Genomic DNA, 12,566 nt, shown 5'->3' with positions numbered 1-12,566 from the left:
CCTGTGAAGATGTGTGCTGTCCCTAATTGCTCTAGTTGCCAAATAGGTTGTCCTTAGTGTTGAGGTCAGCGGTAGAATCTAGGAAGAGTTAATGAAAATGTGGGGAGAATAAACCATTAATACAGGATTTGCATTAATGATGTCTGAGGATTGCTGCAGCCTCAGTAGGCTGAACAGCCAGTTTCCATGCTGCGGTTCTACTCCACAGGCAGCTTCCAATCGTAAATCTATTATGATTTAGATAATAAGGTCTTAATTTATAACTTGGAGCAAGGCTTTGACAAAATGTGAAAAAAAAGCTCAAGCTAGAACAAATTAATGTATTTCAGAATGCAAACAACTTTAAAGACCAGATGGTGATGGGAATTGGCTTCAGGTAAACATACGTTTGTTTAAATCTTAAAACAAATTCTGCAAATTGTGACAAAATGGCATTGAAATACATCTCAGACTCATGGTGTGTAGACATTTTCAATAAGGGTATTTTTGTAATATGTTTAATGCACCTTAATTCCCAAGATGCTTAATTGGAACATCGTCATACAAAACCTACCATAGTTCCATGTAAAGGGACAAATATTTTTCTCTTCATGATAGATTATGAGCATCATGGAAGTGGAAAGCATAGCAGAGAAGTTTTGAGATTCTGCTAGCAATCTATAAAGCTTAAAGACACGGCCACCAAGGACAGTGATAAATTCAATGGTGCTCAAAACCCCAGATATCTCAAAGGTGTATTGGGCTGTTCGGTCAAGGCCATGGAAGTGTATGAAATGTTAAAGCAAAAATCTCAAACTTGTCTCACTATTTGATATGATTGTGCCTGCTCTGCTCCAGACCTCAACACCTTTTCCATACCAGATCCCCAAAGGATTAACACATCAGGTCGACCATCATCCACAGGAGGAAAAGAATTGTCAATTGACAACGACCACATGAAACCAACAATTCCTTTCCTCCTACAGATGCTGCTCGATCAGCTGAGTTCCTCCAGCAGATGGTTTGTTGCACCTGATTCCAGAATCTGCAGTCTTTTGTCACTCCAGTTCACTGTATGCCTTAATGACATAACCTTTTAAAAACTTAATCTACACCCTTTTTAAATACCTCCAAGGATCAATAAACTCAGAATGGAGTTTATCAATGGGGAGCTGAGGTTGTGGTATGGACCTCATAAAACAAGATTATTCGTCCCAGCACTAAGTTGGTAGAAATTTTTGATCCCCCAGTACAGAAGATGCCTTAATCTGCTAAATATTTCCACCGCTTTTCTATTTCAGTTTTACAGTGTTTGCAATTTTTTTTCGAATTTTCATTTCAAATAATTATTTGACAATTTAAAAACAGTGGGGTAATCGCAGAGAGAGGTCCTCGAAGACTCATGCAAATTTCTAAAGTTGCACTGTGGAGAGCATTCTGTCTGGTGTATCACTGTCTGGTAATGGAGGCTCCAAGGCACAGGACTGAAACAGGCTGCAGAGGATTTTAGACTCTGTCAGCTCTATCATGGGCACCAGCCTCCCCATCACTGACAGCAACTTCAAAAGGCAGGGCCTCATGAAGGCGGCATGCAACACTAAGCACTCTTGCCATCCAGGACGTGCCCTCCTCTCATTATTACCATAAGGGAGGAAGTACAGGAGCCTGCAGACACAGACTCAACCTTTTAGGAACAGCTGCTTCCCCTCCACAATCAGATTTCTGAACGGTCCTTGAACACAACCTCACTATTTTGCTGTCTTTTTGTACTTTTTATGTATTTTTATATCTTTCTGGTTCCTTAAGGTTGTTATCATCGGGGCAGGGCGGGGGGGGGGGTGTAGAGCTGGGGATAAGCTCCCACTACCTATTAAATGCTCTCAAAGGCATGCACCTCAAATAGCTTCTGACAACCAAGTCGAGCTCCTATCTTTGACACAAGGCTTGGCTTCTAAGCCCAGTGGAAGTGTTTCTACTGACAGGAGGAGTAAAGGCGGGTTGCTGGCACCTTAAAATTAGTCGCTTCGGGCAGATGGGAGTCATCAGCCGTGACTGTCAGCCCATCTGAAAGAAAGCTCTGATTGCAAACCTCTGCTGCCTTCAGCTATACCCACTCACAGGAAAGGCTTCGGGAGTAAACCCAAGGAAATGTACGGAGTTGGGATCTCTGAGGCAGTCCTACATTGAATTCAGCTCTCTCTGAGACTCGCTTGGCTGACGAAGAACAACTGACAGGAGCAGGTGGCTGCCACACATTCTTCTGGAATGGACACAGCAGCACTGAACATCGCAAAGTAGGAGTCTGATCTGCTATCAAGAGCCACCTTGTCCAAAAGCTTACCAGTCTGCCAAAAGGATTCAGTGATCGTCTACTGACCGCACAACCACCTCTGAGGAACAAACGCAAAGTCACGCTGATCAGCACCTACAGCCCGACAATAACTCACCTAGAGGATGCCAAAGCCAAATTCTATGGAGAGCCTGATTCCCTGATTGCCACTGTACCAAGGTCAGACAAGCTCCTTGACCTGGAGACTTCAACACTCGAGAGGGAAGAGACCATAACACCTGGGATGGAGTCCAAAGGCACTATGAGGCAGCCAACAGCCTGCTTCTTCTGAAACCCTGTGTCATGCACGACTTCATAATCACCAACACGGTCTTCCGCCTGCCAAACCATAACAAGATGCCTTGGATGCATCCTCACCCTGAGCAGTGGCATCAGATTGACTATGTCATCACCAAACGGGCGATGGTCGCAGTGCCAGAGAGACACGGACTTCTGGACAGATCACAATCTGATCATTTCCAAACTTAACATCCACATCCAACCCAAACGATGTCCACAGGCAAGGAAACTTGCCAAGAAGCTCAACGTCAGCAAGCTGAAATTGGGTACCATAGCTGACCACCTGGTTAAAAGCCTCCAGTCACAGCTCACCGATGTTCACCTTGGAGGACATATTGAAAAAGAGCAGGCTGCTTTCAGAGATCCTGTCACTCTGCCTCCTTCGAGGTCCTCAGCCATACAACAAGGAAGAACCAAGACCGGTTAGATGAGAACGATAAGGAGATAAAAGATCTCCTACGGGAAAAGCACAGACTACACAGAGACCATCAGATTGATCCTTCCTGTATCTCTAACTTAGCATTTCCCAATATGCACATAATAGTCCAAGCCAAACTCAGAAAGACGCAAGACTCTTGGCTCTGCAAAAAGGCCGATGAGATTCAGGGCTACATCGATACAACTAAACACTGTGTGACCCTCAGCCTTCTGGGACCTTGCCACTCCTAACTGCAGATGGCACCACACTCGTCACTGAGAAGCCCAAGATTCTGGACAGATGGCCAGAGCATTTTGAATCTGTGCTGAAGAGATCATTCATCACAAACGAGGAAGCAATCAAGTAGTCATCAACCATGAGGTGGCCTCTCTTCCCCAAGAAGAGGAAGTCAAGGAACCAATAGGCCAGCTTGGGATCGTATGGCTTGGGATCACTACAAGTGTAGACACTTTCTTACTGTTGATCCTTCAGATCCCTGCACAAGCCTCTAAGTTTAATTATATCAATACATGAAATTAGCTTTCCAGTCTTATCCCACTTTCCAACTCTTGTCCACAGTATTGAAGGTTATAATAACTCATGTGCACATTGAAGCATTTTTAAAAATGTGATGGCATTTCTCCTTCCACTACCCTACCACCTAACAATGCTCATACTTTCTCCATCTGAAAAAAATGCTCATGTCTAATTCTTCCAGCAAAGACGACAAATCTTCACTCCATATTGATTACTCTATCATGGGAAATTACAGTTGAGGACCAACTTCAGTAATAAACACCAATTAAATCTTTCCTCACTCGCTTACAAACAACCCGTCCAAATAAAAATGCTCCACCACTGCAAATTTCACCACAATACGTTTTCCTTTCCTAAGTATGCGCTATAAAGGAACTGTGTTTGTCTGGATCAATGCAAACATGAGGAAATCTTGCAGACGCTGGAAATTCAAGCAATAGAGCAACACACACAAAATGCTGGTGGAACGCAGCAGGTCAAGCAGCATCTATAGGAAGTACAGTTGACGTTTAGGGCCAAGACCCTTCGTCAGGACTAACTGAAAGAAGAGATGGTAAGGATTTGAAAGTTGGAAGCCGTCCCATGATCCTCTCCCTTCTCCAGCCTTGTATCCCTTTTGCCAATCAACTTTCCAGCTCTTAGCTTTATCCCTCCCCCTCCTGTCTTCTCCTATCATTTTGGATCTCCCCCCCCATCCTCTCAAATCTCTTACTATCTCTTCTTTCAGTTAGTCCTGACGAAGGGTCTCAGCCCAAAACGTCGACTGTACTTCTTCCTATAGATGCTGCCTGGCCTGCTGCGTTCACCAGCATTTTGTGTGTGTTGCTTGTCTGGATCAAACCGGCTCTGGGGGAGTGAGAGGTACTGGAAATCAGTACGGGACGGGGCGATTATAGCAGTGGAGATTAACACCTCCATTGGGAGTCGGTAGGGTAACTACACTGAGGGGATCCTGAGTATGTCACGAGGAAAGAACGGTTGTCCTGGTGACCACTGACCGTTGTTCCTGGGATAACAAGGTCGAGTTTCCCTATAAATACCCCCAAAAGTAAAACCAACACAATTTGATGAAATTTGTCCAAGTGAGACTCACACTGGTAAGTGCCCAGTCGATCAGAGAGACACGGTCTGTATAGCATTTCACTCTGGAAGAGGTCTGTATTGGCATAGATTCTGGCCATGTCACCACTGAAACATGTTCTACCTATCATTTTTAAGTTAAGAAGAGTCCTTACTAGAGAAATATTCCTAATGTTATTAACTGCATTTCAACTTCATCATTTCTCAAAACTTTCTCTTCCTGATAACATTATTAAGGACAGAACTCGCTCAATCGTCTGCGTGGTTCTTCTTCTTCTTAAAGCCCACTTAGAAATCGTAGCTCAGAGTTCAATGAAAATTCCCACAATTACAGTAGTCAACTCAAGAAACTCCTGCGATAGCTTTTTCACACTTCTCGGATTGTAGGTTGCATTAACGTGAACTTTCTAACTTGTCAATGGATAGCATATTTTATTTCCGCTCACTCTTAAAAGATTTTGCCTAGCGGAACCTGTGTGCGTAACGGAATACACAGCCTAAAGCCGAAAGATTCAAATACAAAACACGACAATATTTCGGCTGCTATTGATGTGATCAACCAATTTGTCTTTACCTTGGTTGAAATTAATGGAAAGGTTACACGCCGAACTATCAATATTGTTAAAATGCTTGAAGATTAAATTTAGGAAATCAGAACCCCTACTTGAAACAAATTTTTCAAAAAACGTTACATATTTAAGGTTTCTATATTCATTTCATTCACGTTAAAGGTATGCATGTTGAATAAGCTGCACAGCTTTTTTTTCAAAAGAGGAAAGTCTAGACTGGATACCACCATTGTAGATAGGTATGATGCACCAGCCCCACATTGTTTGGACCACATTCGAGATGCTAAAGCAATATTAACAGAATATTCAAGTATGTCGTCTTCACCTTATTTCCTTAATGCTTTCCAATTTGCACATGATCTCCTGCTCTTCGGTCATGTTGCTCGCAGCAGATGTGCAGTGAGAATGAGAATAACTGCTAACAAAAGAAGTCTCCCCGTAGGAGCTTCACACATCTCACAGTGAGCGAGCACGCACGCAACACTAGACCTCGGGAGTTGCAGTTCTTCCCAACCAGAACAGAAAGAAAATTCCCGAGTACAAACTACTACTCCCGTCAGGCCCTGTAAACCCCCTCACTTCCTGTTATTCAGGACTCCTCTGGGAAAGTAGGGAAAGGAAACCCTCAGAATGTTTCGTTCTCTTTTAACACTTCGAGGGGAAAAAAACTACTCAGAGTGAAACTTAACAAGCTGAGATTTTTTTTACTTACTCAAATGTTTACTCATGAGGATGAGCGTGTTTAAAATATTTTTCTGAAAAATGGTTAAGTCGAAACGGTAAAAAGCTATGTTGTGTGTAAAATACGTCTTCGAAATATAAAAGGAAAATATTTTTTGGAGTTATTGCCTTTTCAGATTCAAATCCTACGTCAAAAATATTAGCTTGCATGTTTTCTGGTGTGGGTGTGGTAATTTTTCCCTTAAATGAATTGTTATATTTTCTCGCTCTTTTTTTTGTTCTAAAATATTCTTCACAACCGTTCAAAGTAATTATCGTCACAAAAAAGAGAACGCCAAAATCGGGAAGAATTATTTTAAATTGTTAAACAGCTGCACAAGAAATCTAGCCAGCAAGAGAAGGCTTGATTTTTTTTTAAAAGTCAACAGGTCAAGTTGCATCTTTAGGTACATGAACAAACTTAATTTTTCAGGTTGAATACCTTGCATTAGAAGAGAAAATAAAGTGGTATTGGCATGTAGGGCTGGAACGAATAGTACAAAGGCATCATTGATAGGTAACACCAGGTTTGTCGTGGGATCAGAAGGAAATGAGACCATGTGTTTGACAGGTTAACGGAGATAGGGAGACAAAAAAAAACTTTGAAGTGAGAGCAGTTTGAAACTGAGAACAGACAGAGGAAAGTAAAAGTTATGACATTAAAAATAAACTGTTGTGGCTTCAGGATAGTATCCAGCAGATCAAGTTGTGATCATGGAGGGAGAAAATTGGAGCCACAATCACATAGGGATCGCCTAGTCCATTCTGATACAGACATGAAAGGTTCACAATTGTTTAATGCTGTTTTCGTACACAATTTTGATGGGGAATAAAATAATTGTTACTCCAAATTGGATGCAGTAGAAAAAACACAATAAGAGCGCAATAATAAATATAAAGATATAAGATGTAAGATATAAGATAACATTGATTGTATGTCCATAAAGTGGTGCTAGGCACAGGAGTGTTTGTACATAAGACGACAGACAGGAAATAAAGTACTGCTGGTGGGTTAGTTGGGTAGTGGTGGTGATCAGCCTTGCTGCTTGGGGGAAGTAATTATTTTTGAGTCTGGTGGTCCTGGCGTGGATACTATATAGCCTCCTCTCTGATAGGGGGACAAACAGTCCATGAGCAGGATGGGAGGGATCCTTCATGATGTTACTGGCCCTTTCCAGCATCCTTCTGTATACAGTTAAACTGGACACATCAAGGCCGGTGCATTTGGACCCAATTAAAGCAGTTGCCCCAATTAGCCAAAGTTTCATTGGAATAATTAAGGTATAAAAAGACAAATTGCCATTTAATTGAATAACAAATAGTGTATTTAAATAAAATACAGAACAGATTAGAATGCTATCAATAATACTACAGTACTCTAAAACTGTGTATTAATTCCTAACAGTTATCAATGGAAGAATTCAGCATTCACTCTCGTGTTCTTCCAGTTGACTGTAAATGAACAAAATCAGCACAAGACACCTGGTGTAGATAATGGACAGCCTTCATGTAATGCTATCAATGATTGCATCCTCCAAACCTTAATTTTCATTGTAACATTCAAGATGAATGTCCATATCTTCAGATTCTTCATAGTCCCTAACTTTCTGAAGTAGTGAAATAGTTTTGTCTATTTCTGGTATCTCCAAGCCTGAAAGCACAGTGAGCTAAACAATTCCGGTTTGTCTTGCTGCTTATTCCTCACCAACTATCAGTGACAAAAATCATGGCTTTTTGAAAACAAGCACACGCAACTGACACTATTTTAAAAACTGTTTATTCTGAGCACGGTGTACTATGTAATGGCCACAGAAGTGCAAGTGTCTGAAGCTAGTTAGAAATTGTTCAGTGACAATTTCAATTAAATGGCATAGTATCCAAAGTAAATGAAAGGAATCCCAGCTATTTTCTTGATTAGCTTTTGTGATTTAAGAGATGTTCCAATTAAGCAGCTGTTCTGGTTAACCGATGGCCCAATTAACCTGAATCTACTGTATATGCTGGTGCCGATGAAGCATTAGGCAGTTTTGACTACCTGTGTAGAGCCTTCCAGTGAAATTTCCGTACCATGCAATGATGCAGCATGTTAGGATGCTCGCTACTGTACACCTGTAGGACTCGAAAATAGATGTGCATAGTCCAGCTCCCTCCAGCCTCCTCAGAGAGTAGAGACATCGGTGAGCTTTCCCAATTGTACCTGAAATAGAATTCAATATTTAGCTTGGAAGGCTGCAGTGTGCCCAGAAGGAAGATTAGGTGACATTCCTCAAACTTGCATAAGCAGGAGTTCACAGACAAGTTGATCAGAGCTGGAGTTACAGTGACAGGCATCGGGAAGGTCAGGATCAGAATTGTTTACTATCTCTGTTTTATAGGACATGCAATTTGTTCTGAGCTACCCCTATGGGCAGAATACAAACTTTAGTGCAGACTGGGCTCATGCAAGTCTGCAACATTGTCCTGATAATGGTTCAGCCTTTCTTGGGGCATGCCGAACCCTGCCCCCTTCAAGCTTCCTACTGGGGTGGAGCTAATATACATCTAATGAGAAACTGTTCAACCTATAGTGCCTACATCCCAAACCAAAGCTCACTCCGGTCTGAATCACTGAGCCGTTACATGCAGACAATGTTTACACCGATACACATTCGGTGGTCTATGTTCAAGAAATCATCAACTCATTCACAGAAGCAGACGTGTGGATAGTGCTTACACTCGGCATTAGCAAGACACTTGTACTTTACCAAACTGTCTTCTCTGTACACTGCCCTCTGATATTAAAGATTCAGGGCACGACCTTGTGGAATGTTGTACATTGCAGGCATCCCAGAAGCCTTTTTGGTAAAAGGAACAATTATCTAAATGGGGAGAAGATTCAAACACCAGAGGTGCAGCGGGACTTGGGAGTCCTCGTGCAGGACTCCCAGAAGATTAATTTACAGGCTGAGTCTGTGGTAAAGATGGCAAATACAATGTTGGCATTTATTTCAAGGGGAATAGAATATAAAAGCAAGGAAATAATGCTGAGCCTTTATAAGACACTAGTCATGCCACACTTGGAGTATTGTTTTGGGTTTTGAGTAACAGTTTTGGGCCCCATATGTCAGAAGGGATGTGTTGTCATTGGAGAGAGTCCCGTGCAGGTTCACAAGGATGATTCCAGGAATGAAGGGGTTAACATATGAGGAGCATTTGGCACTTTGGGTCTGTATTCACTGGAATTTAGAAGAATGTGGCAGGGGGGGGATCTCATTGAAACCTACCGAATGTTGAAAGGACTAGATAGGATGGATGTGGACAGGATGTTTCCTTTGGTTGGGGTATCCAGAACTAGATGGCACAGCCCAAAGTTTGAGGAGTGACCCTTTTGAGCAGAGATAAGGAAGATTTTTTTTAGCCAGAGAGTACTAAATTTGTGGAATGCTCTGCCACAGACCGCAATGGAGGCCAAGTCCATGCATATGGTTAAGGCAGAAATTGATCGTTTCCTGATTGGTCAGGGCATCAAAGGATACAGTGAGGAGGCTGGTGAATGGGATCTGGGATCAGCCATGATAGAATGGTAGAGCAGACTCGATGGGCTGAATGGCCTAATTCTGCTCTTGTGTCTTATGGTCTAAGGTGCTTTTCAGCAAAGAGAGACTGTGATGAAATTCATCATTGCCATTATTGTCACTGTGGCTGACTTCAAAGCTGGCATCAAACCCATGGTCTCTTGGCCAGCAGCGATCCCTGCCTTCCCATGGGCTCTTCACTTATGTGTATGTTTTCTATGTTTCTATACAGTACTGTGCAAAAGTCTTGGGCACCCTAGCTATATAAATGTGCTGAAGATTTCTGCATAGCTCTGTATATTCTTTCTACAAAATCCTCTCAGTCCATCAGTCCACAGCAGGCCCAATTCTGAGAGCCTGATAACATTCAATTTCTCCATTAGGCAGGCTACATCAATCACATGCCAGCTTAATGGAGAAAGTGAAACAAACACTAATTCAGAGGAAAAGATTACCAAGTGGACAGAGCAGTTTCAAGGATATCCTTAAAGCCCTCGTGAGAAAATGCAATAGCCACCACTGATTCTTAGCAACCATTGTACCATGACAGTTCAAAGTAGAGAAGTCGCATTTGGGATAGTACTGCGAAGGTTGACTCCCCGCATCAGGAACACACAGAATCACAGTATAACTGGCAAAAGAGCATACCTCCTCTCAAACTACCCATTCTGTGAAATTTCCTGCCTTATCTGTGTCTCTAGCCCCCATACTGATCTCAACAGTCACTTCAGAAACCGTAGAGCATTAGAGGAATCAAGTTATTCTTGAGTAATAAGAATAATTAGTTCTGTACAGCATCATGGGCCAAGTGGCCTATTCTTGTGCTATACTGTACTGCACAATACAGGCCCTTCGGCTCACAATGCTGTGCTGAACATGTACTTTTGAAATTACCTAGGGTTACCCATAGCCCTCTAAGCTCCATGTGCCCATCCAGGAGTCTCTTACAAGACCCTACCGTATCCGCCTCCACCACCATCGTCGGCAGCCCATTCCACGCACTCACCACTCTCTACGTGTTTAACAAAAACAAAGAAACAAACAACAACAACTTACCCCTGACGTTTCCTCTGTACCTATTTCCAAGCACCTTAAAACTGTGCCCTCTCATGTTAGCCATTTCAGCCCTGGGGAAAAAGCCTCTGACTATCCAGACAATCAATGTCTCTCATCATCTTGTACACCTCTATCAGGTCACTTCTCATCCTCCGTCACTCCAAGGAGAAAAGGCCGAGTTCACTCAACCTATCCTGGTAAACTGTTTTTATGTTCTATGAAGACAAATTGTGAAGGAGCACTTGGTGTGCACTCTAACTTGCTCCCCCTTTCCTCATGACTAAGTCAGAGATTTCATAACTTTCACTACTTTGTTAATGAGAAAAGAAACTCACTACTTGTTAATAATTGTCCTATGTAACTGGATTCATTTGAGCATCATATAATTGGTGAAATGTGTAAATATCACAATTGAAGTGAGATTTCATTCACAAAATATTTCATTTCCTCATAGGGACCAATTTTAAGAGCCATCAGGAAACCATCTTGAAGATCAGAGATTTATCTATAGCCTTAAGGATTCTTCAAGGCAGAACACACAAAACCCAAGTATGGGTATATTTCTGATGAAACTTTTTGTATCAAAATTCATACCCTCAAACTATGATAGCCATATACTGCATCTTAACCCCAAGTCATTGAACGTTGTTAATGCAGTAAAGAAAATTGATCGTCATCCAGAAAAAAATATGCTTATATTGGGAATGGAAAATTTGTTTTCTAAGATTGTGTATCAGAAGAGACAATCACATCAAGGAATTCTTAAGTTCATGTTTTGGACACTTTTGAGCCAAGAAAGAGTTTTAGATGGTATCATTCGCAGATAAGTATGCACACAAACCTTGTAATAATTAATCTCAAGTCCACTAAACATCTGTTTCCATATCCATTTCAATTTAAATTTAAAATCTCAGCTGACCTCTGCATCGCTCCTAATTAAAAGTTTGCTACCCCATTCTCTAATTGGTGTCAATGTAAAAAGAGCCCATCAGAAGAAAGCAGAAGCACTCACAAATCAATTACAAATCATTGCAGTCTTTTATTTGCTCCGGTGAAGGATGCTGAGTGCTGTTCTGGCTGTATAAGATGACAGCAAGCTCAACCAGTAGAACCCATTGAGGGGGCTGTTGAACGTGGGCTAAAGAGAATGCAGCAGTGCTCTGAATGTGGAAATTGAATAAAAAGGAAATGAGGCTTAAATCAGTATGTGGCATGCTGACTTTGGGGCCCTTAATAAAATTTACTCATTTACAGTGAATAATGACTACTTATTGAGTGCATGAAGAAATTGGAACAATGTCTTTTCCCAAGATAGTTACTTCAGAACAGAAAAAAAAATCCATTGAGTGAAAACTAAATATTTTCCAATCTCATTCAAAGAGGTGTGTGTGCCCAAAGAAAGCACAATATAGGAAAATCTCTTCCTCATATTAAATGCTAACATAATCTAAATTTGGTAGGTAGGAAAACTGATGTGTGGGTTGATTCTGTGTGGGCATTTCCAACTTGTTTGTAAGCTCCTTTACGGATGTGCTATGCAAAAGACAAGTTATGTAAAAAAATTATATGCATTGATTATATTTAGAGCAGATAAAGGCTAATAAATTGAAAATGGCAAGTGGTTGAATATGGAATTTATTACATAATCTTCAATAGCCTAGTCTGAAAATTCAGTTTGTAATCAATTCATTCAAATTAGGGAAGATTAACGCACTGTCCTCCACTCTCTCTCCACACCAATCCTAACCTTGCCATCAAACCCACAGACAAAGAGGGTGCTATTGTAGTGTGGCACACTGACCTCTACCTTGCTGAGGCCATGAAGCAACTTGCAGACACCTACTCATGCCTTTCACTCAAGGAGGACCCTACTCCACACCATCAGAAAACTGCCTGTGACACTCTTACTGACCTCATCCACTCTGGAGAACCAGCCACTGCTACCAAACTTGGCCCACACTGCTCACTTCTGCCTCCTATACAAGATCCCCTACCCTGTTCAGATAGGCCCATTGTCTCTGCCC

General features: G+C 41.7%; 1 protein-coding gene across 1 annotated transcript in view; it reads right to left on the bottom strand.

Moving 5' to 3' along the window:
• The window catches only part of zc4h2 (zinc finger, C4H2 domain containing), a 37,658-nt gene extending 31,999 nt beyond the window's left edge, over window positions 1–5,659 (bottom strand). Inside the window, exon 1 of the mRNA XM_063061410.1 lies at window positions 5,538–5,659. Coding sequence (XP_062917480.1) covers window positions 5,538–5,590 — 53 coding nt within the window. The 5' untranslated portion in view covers window positions 5,591–5,659. The remainder of the gene's footprint in view (window positions 1–5,537) is intronic.
• Between the last annotated feature and the right edge of the window lie 6,907 nt (window positions 5,660–12,566).

Source organism: Mobula hypostoma, chromosome 10 (genome assembly GCF_963921235.1).
Source record: "Mobula hypostoma chromosome 10, sMobHyp1.1, whole genome shotgun sequence".
Classification (NCBI taxonomy): Eukaryota; Metazoa; Chordata; class Chondrichthyes; order Myliobatiformes; family Myliobatidae; genus Mobula; species Mobula hypostoma.
This window is presented reverse-complemented; position numbering and strand designations above follow the sequence as displayed.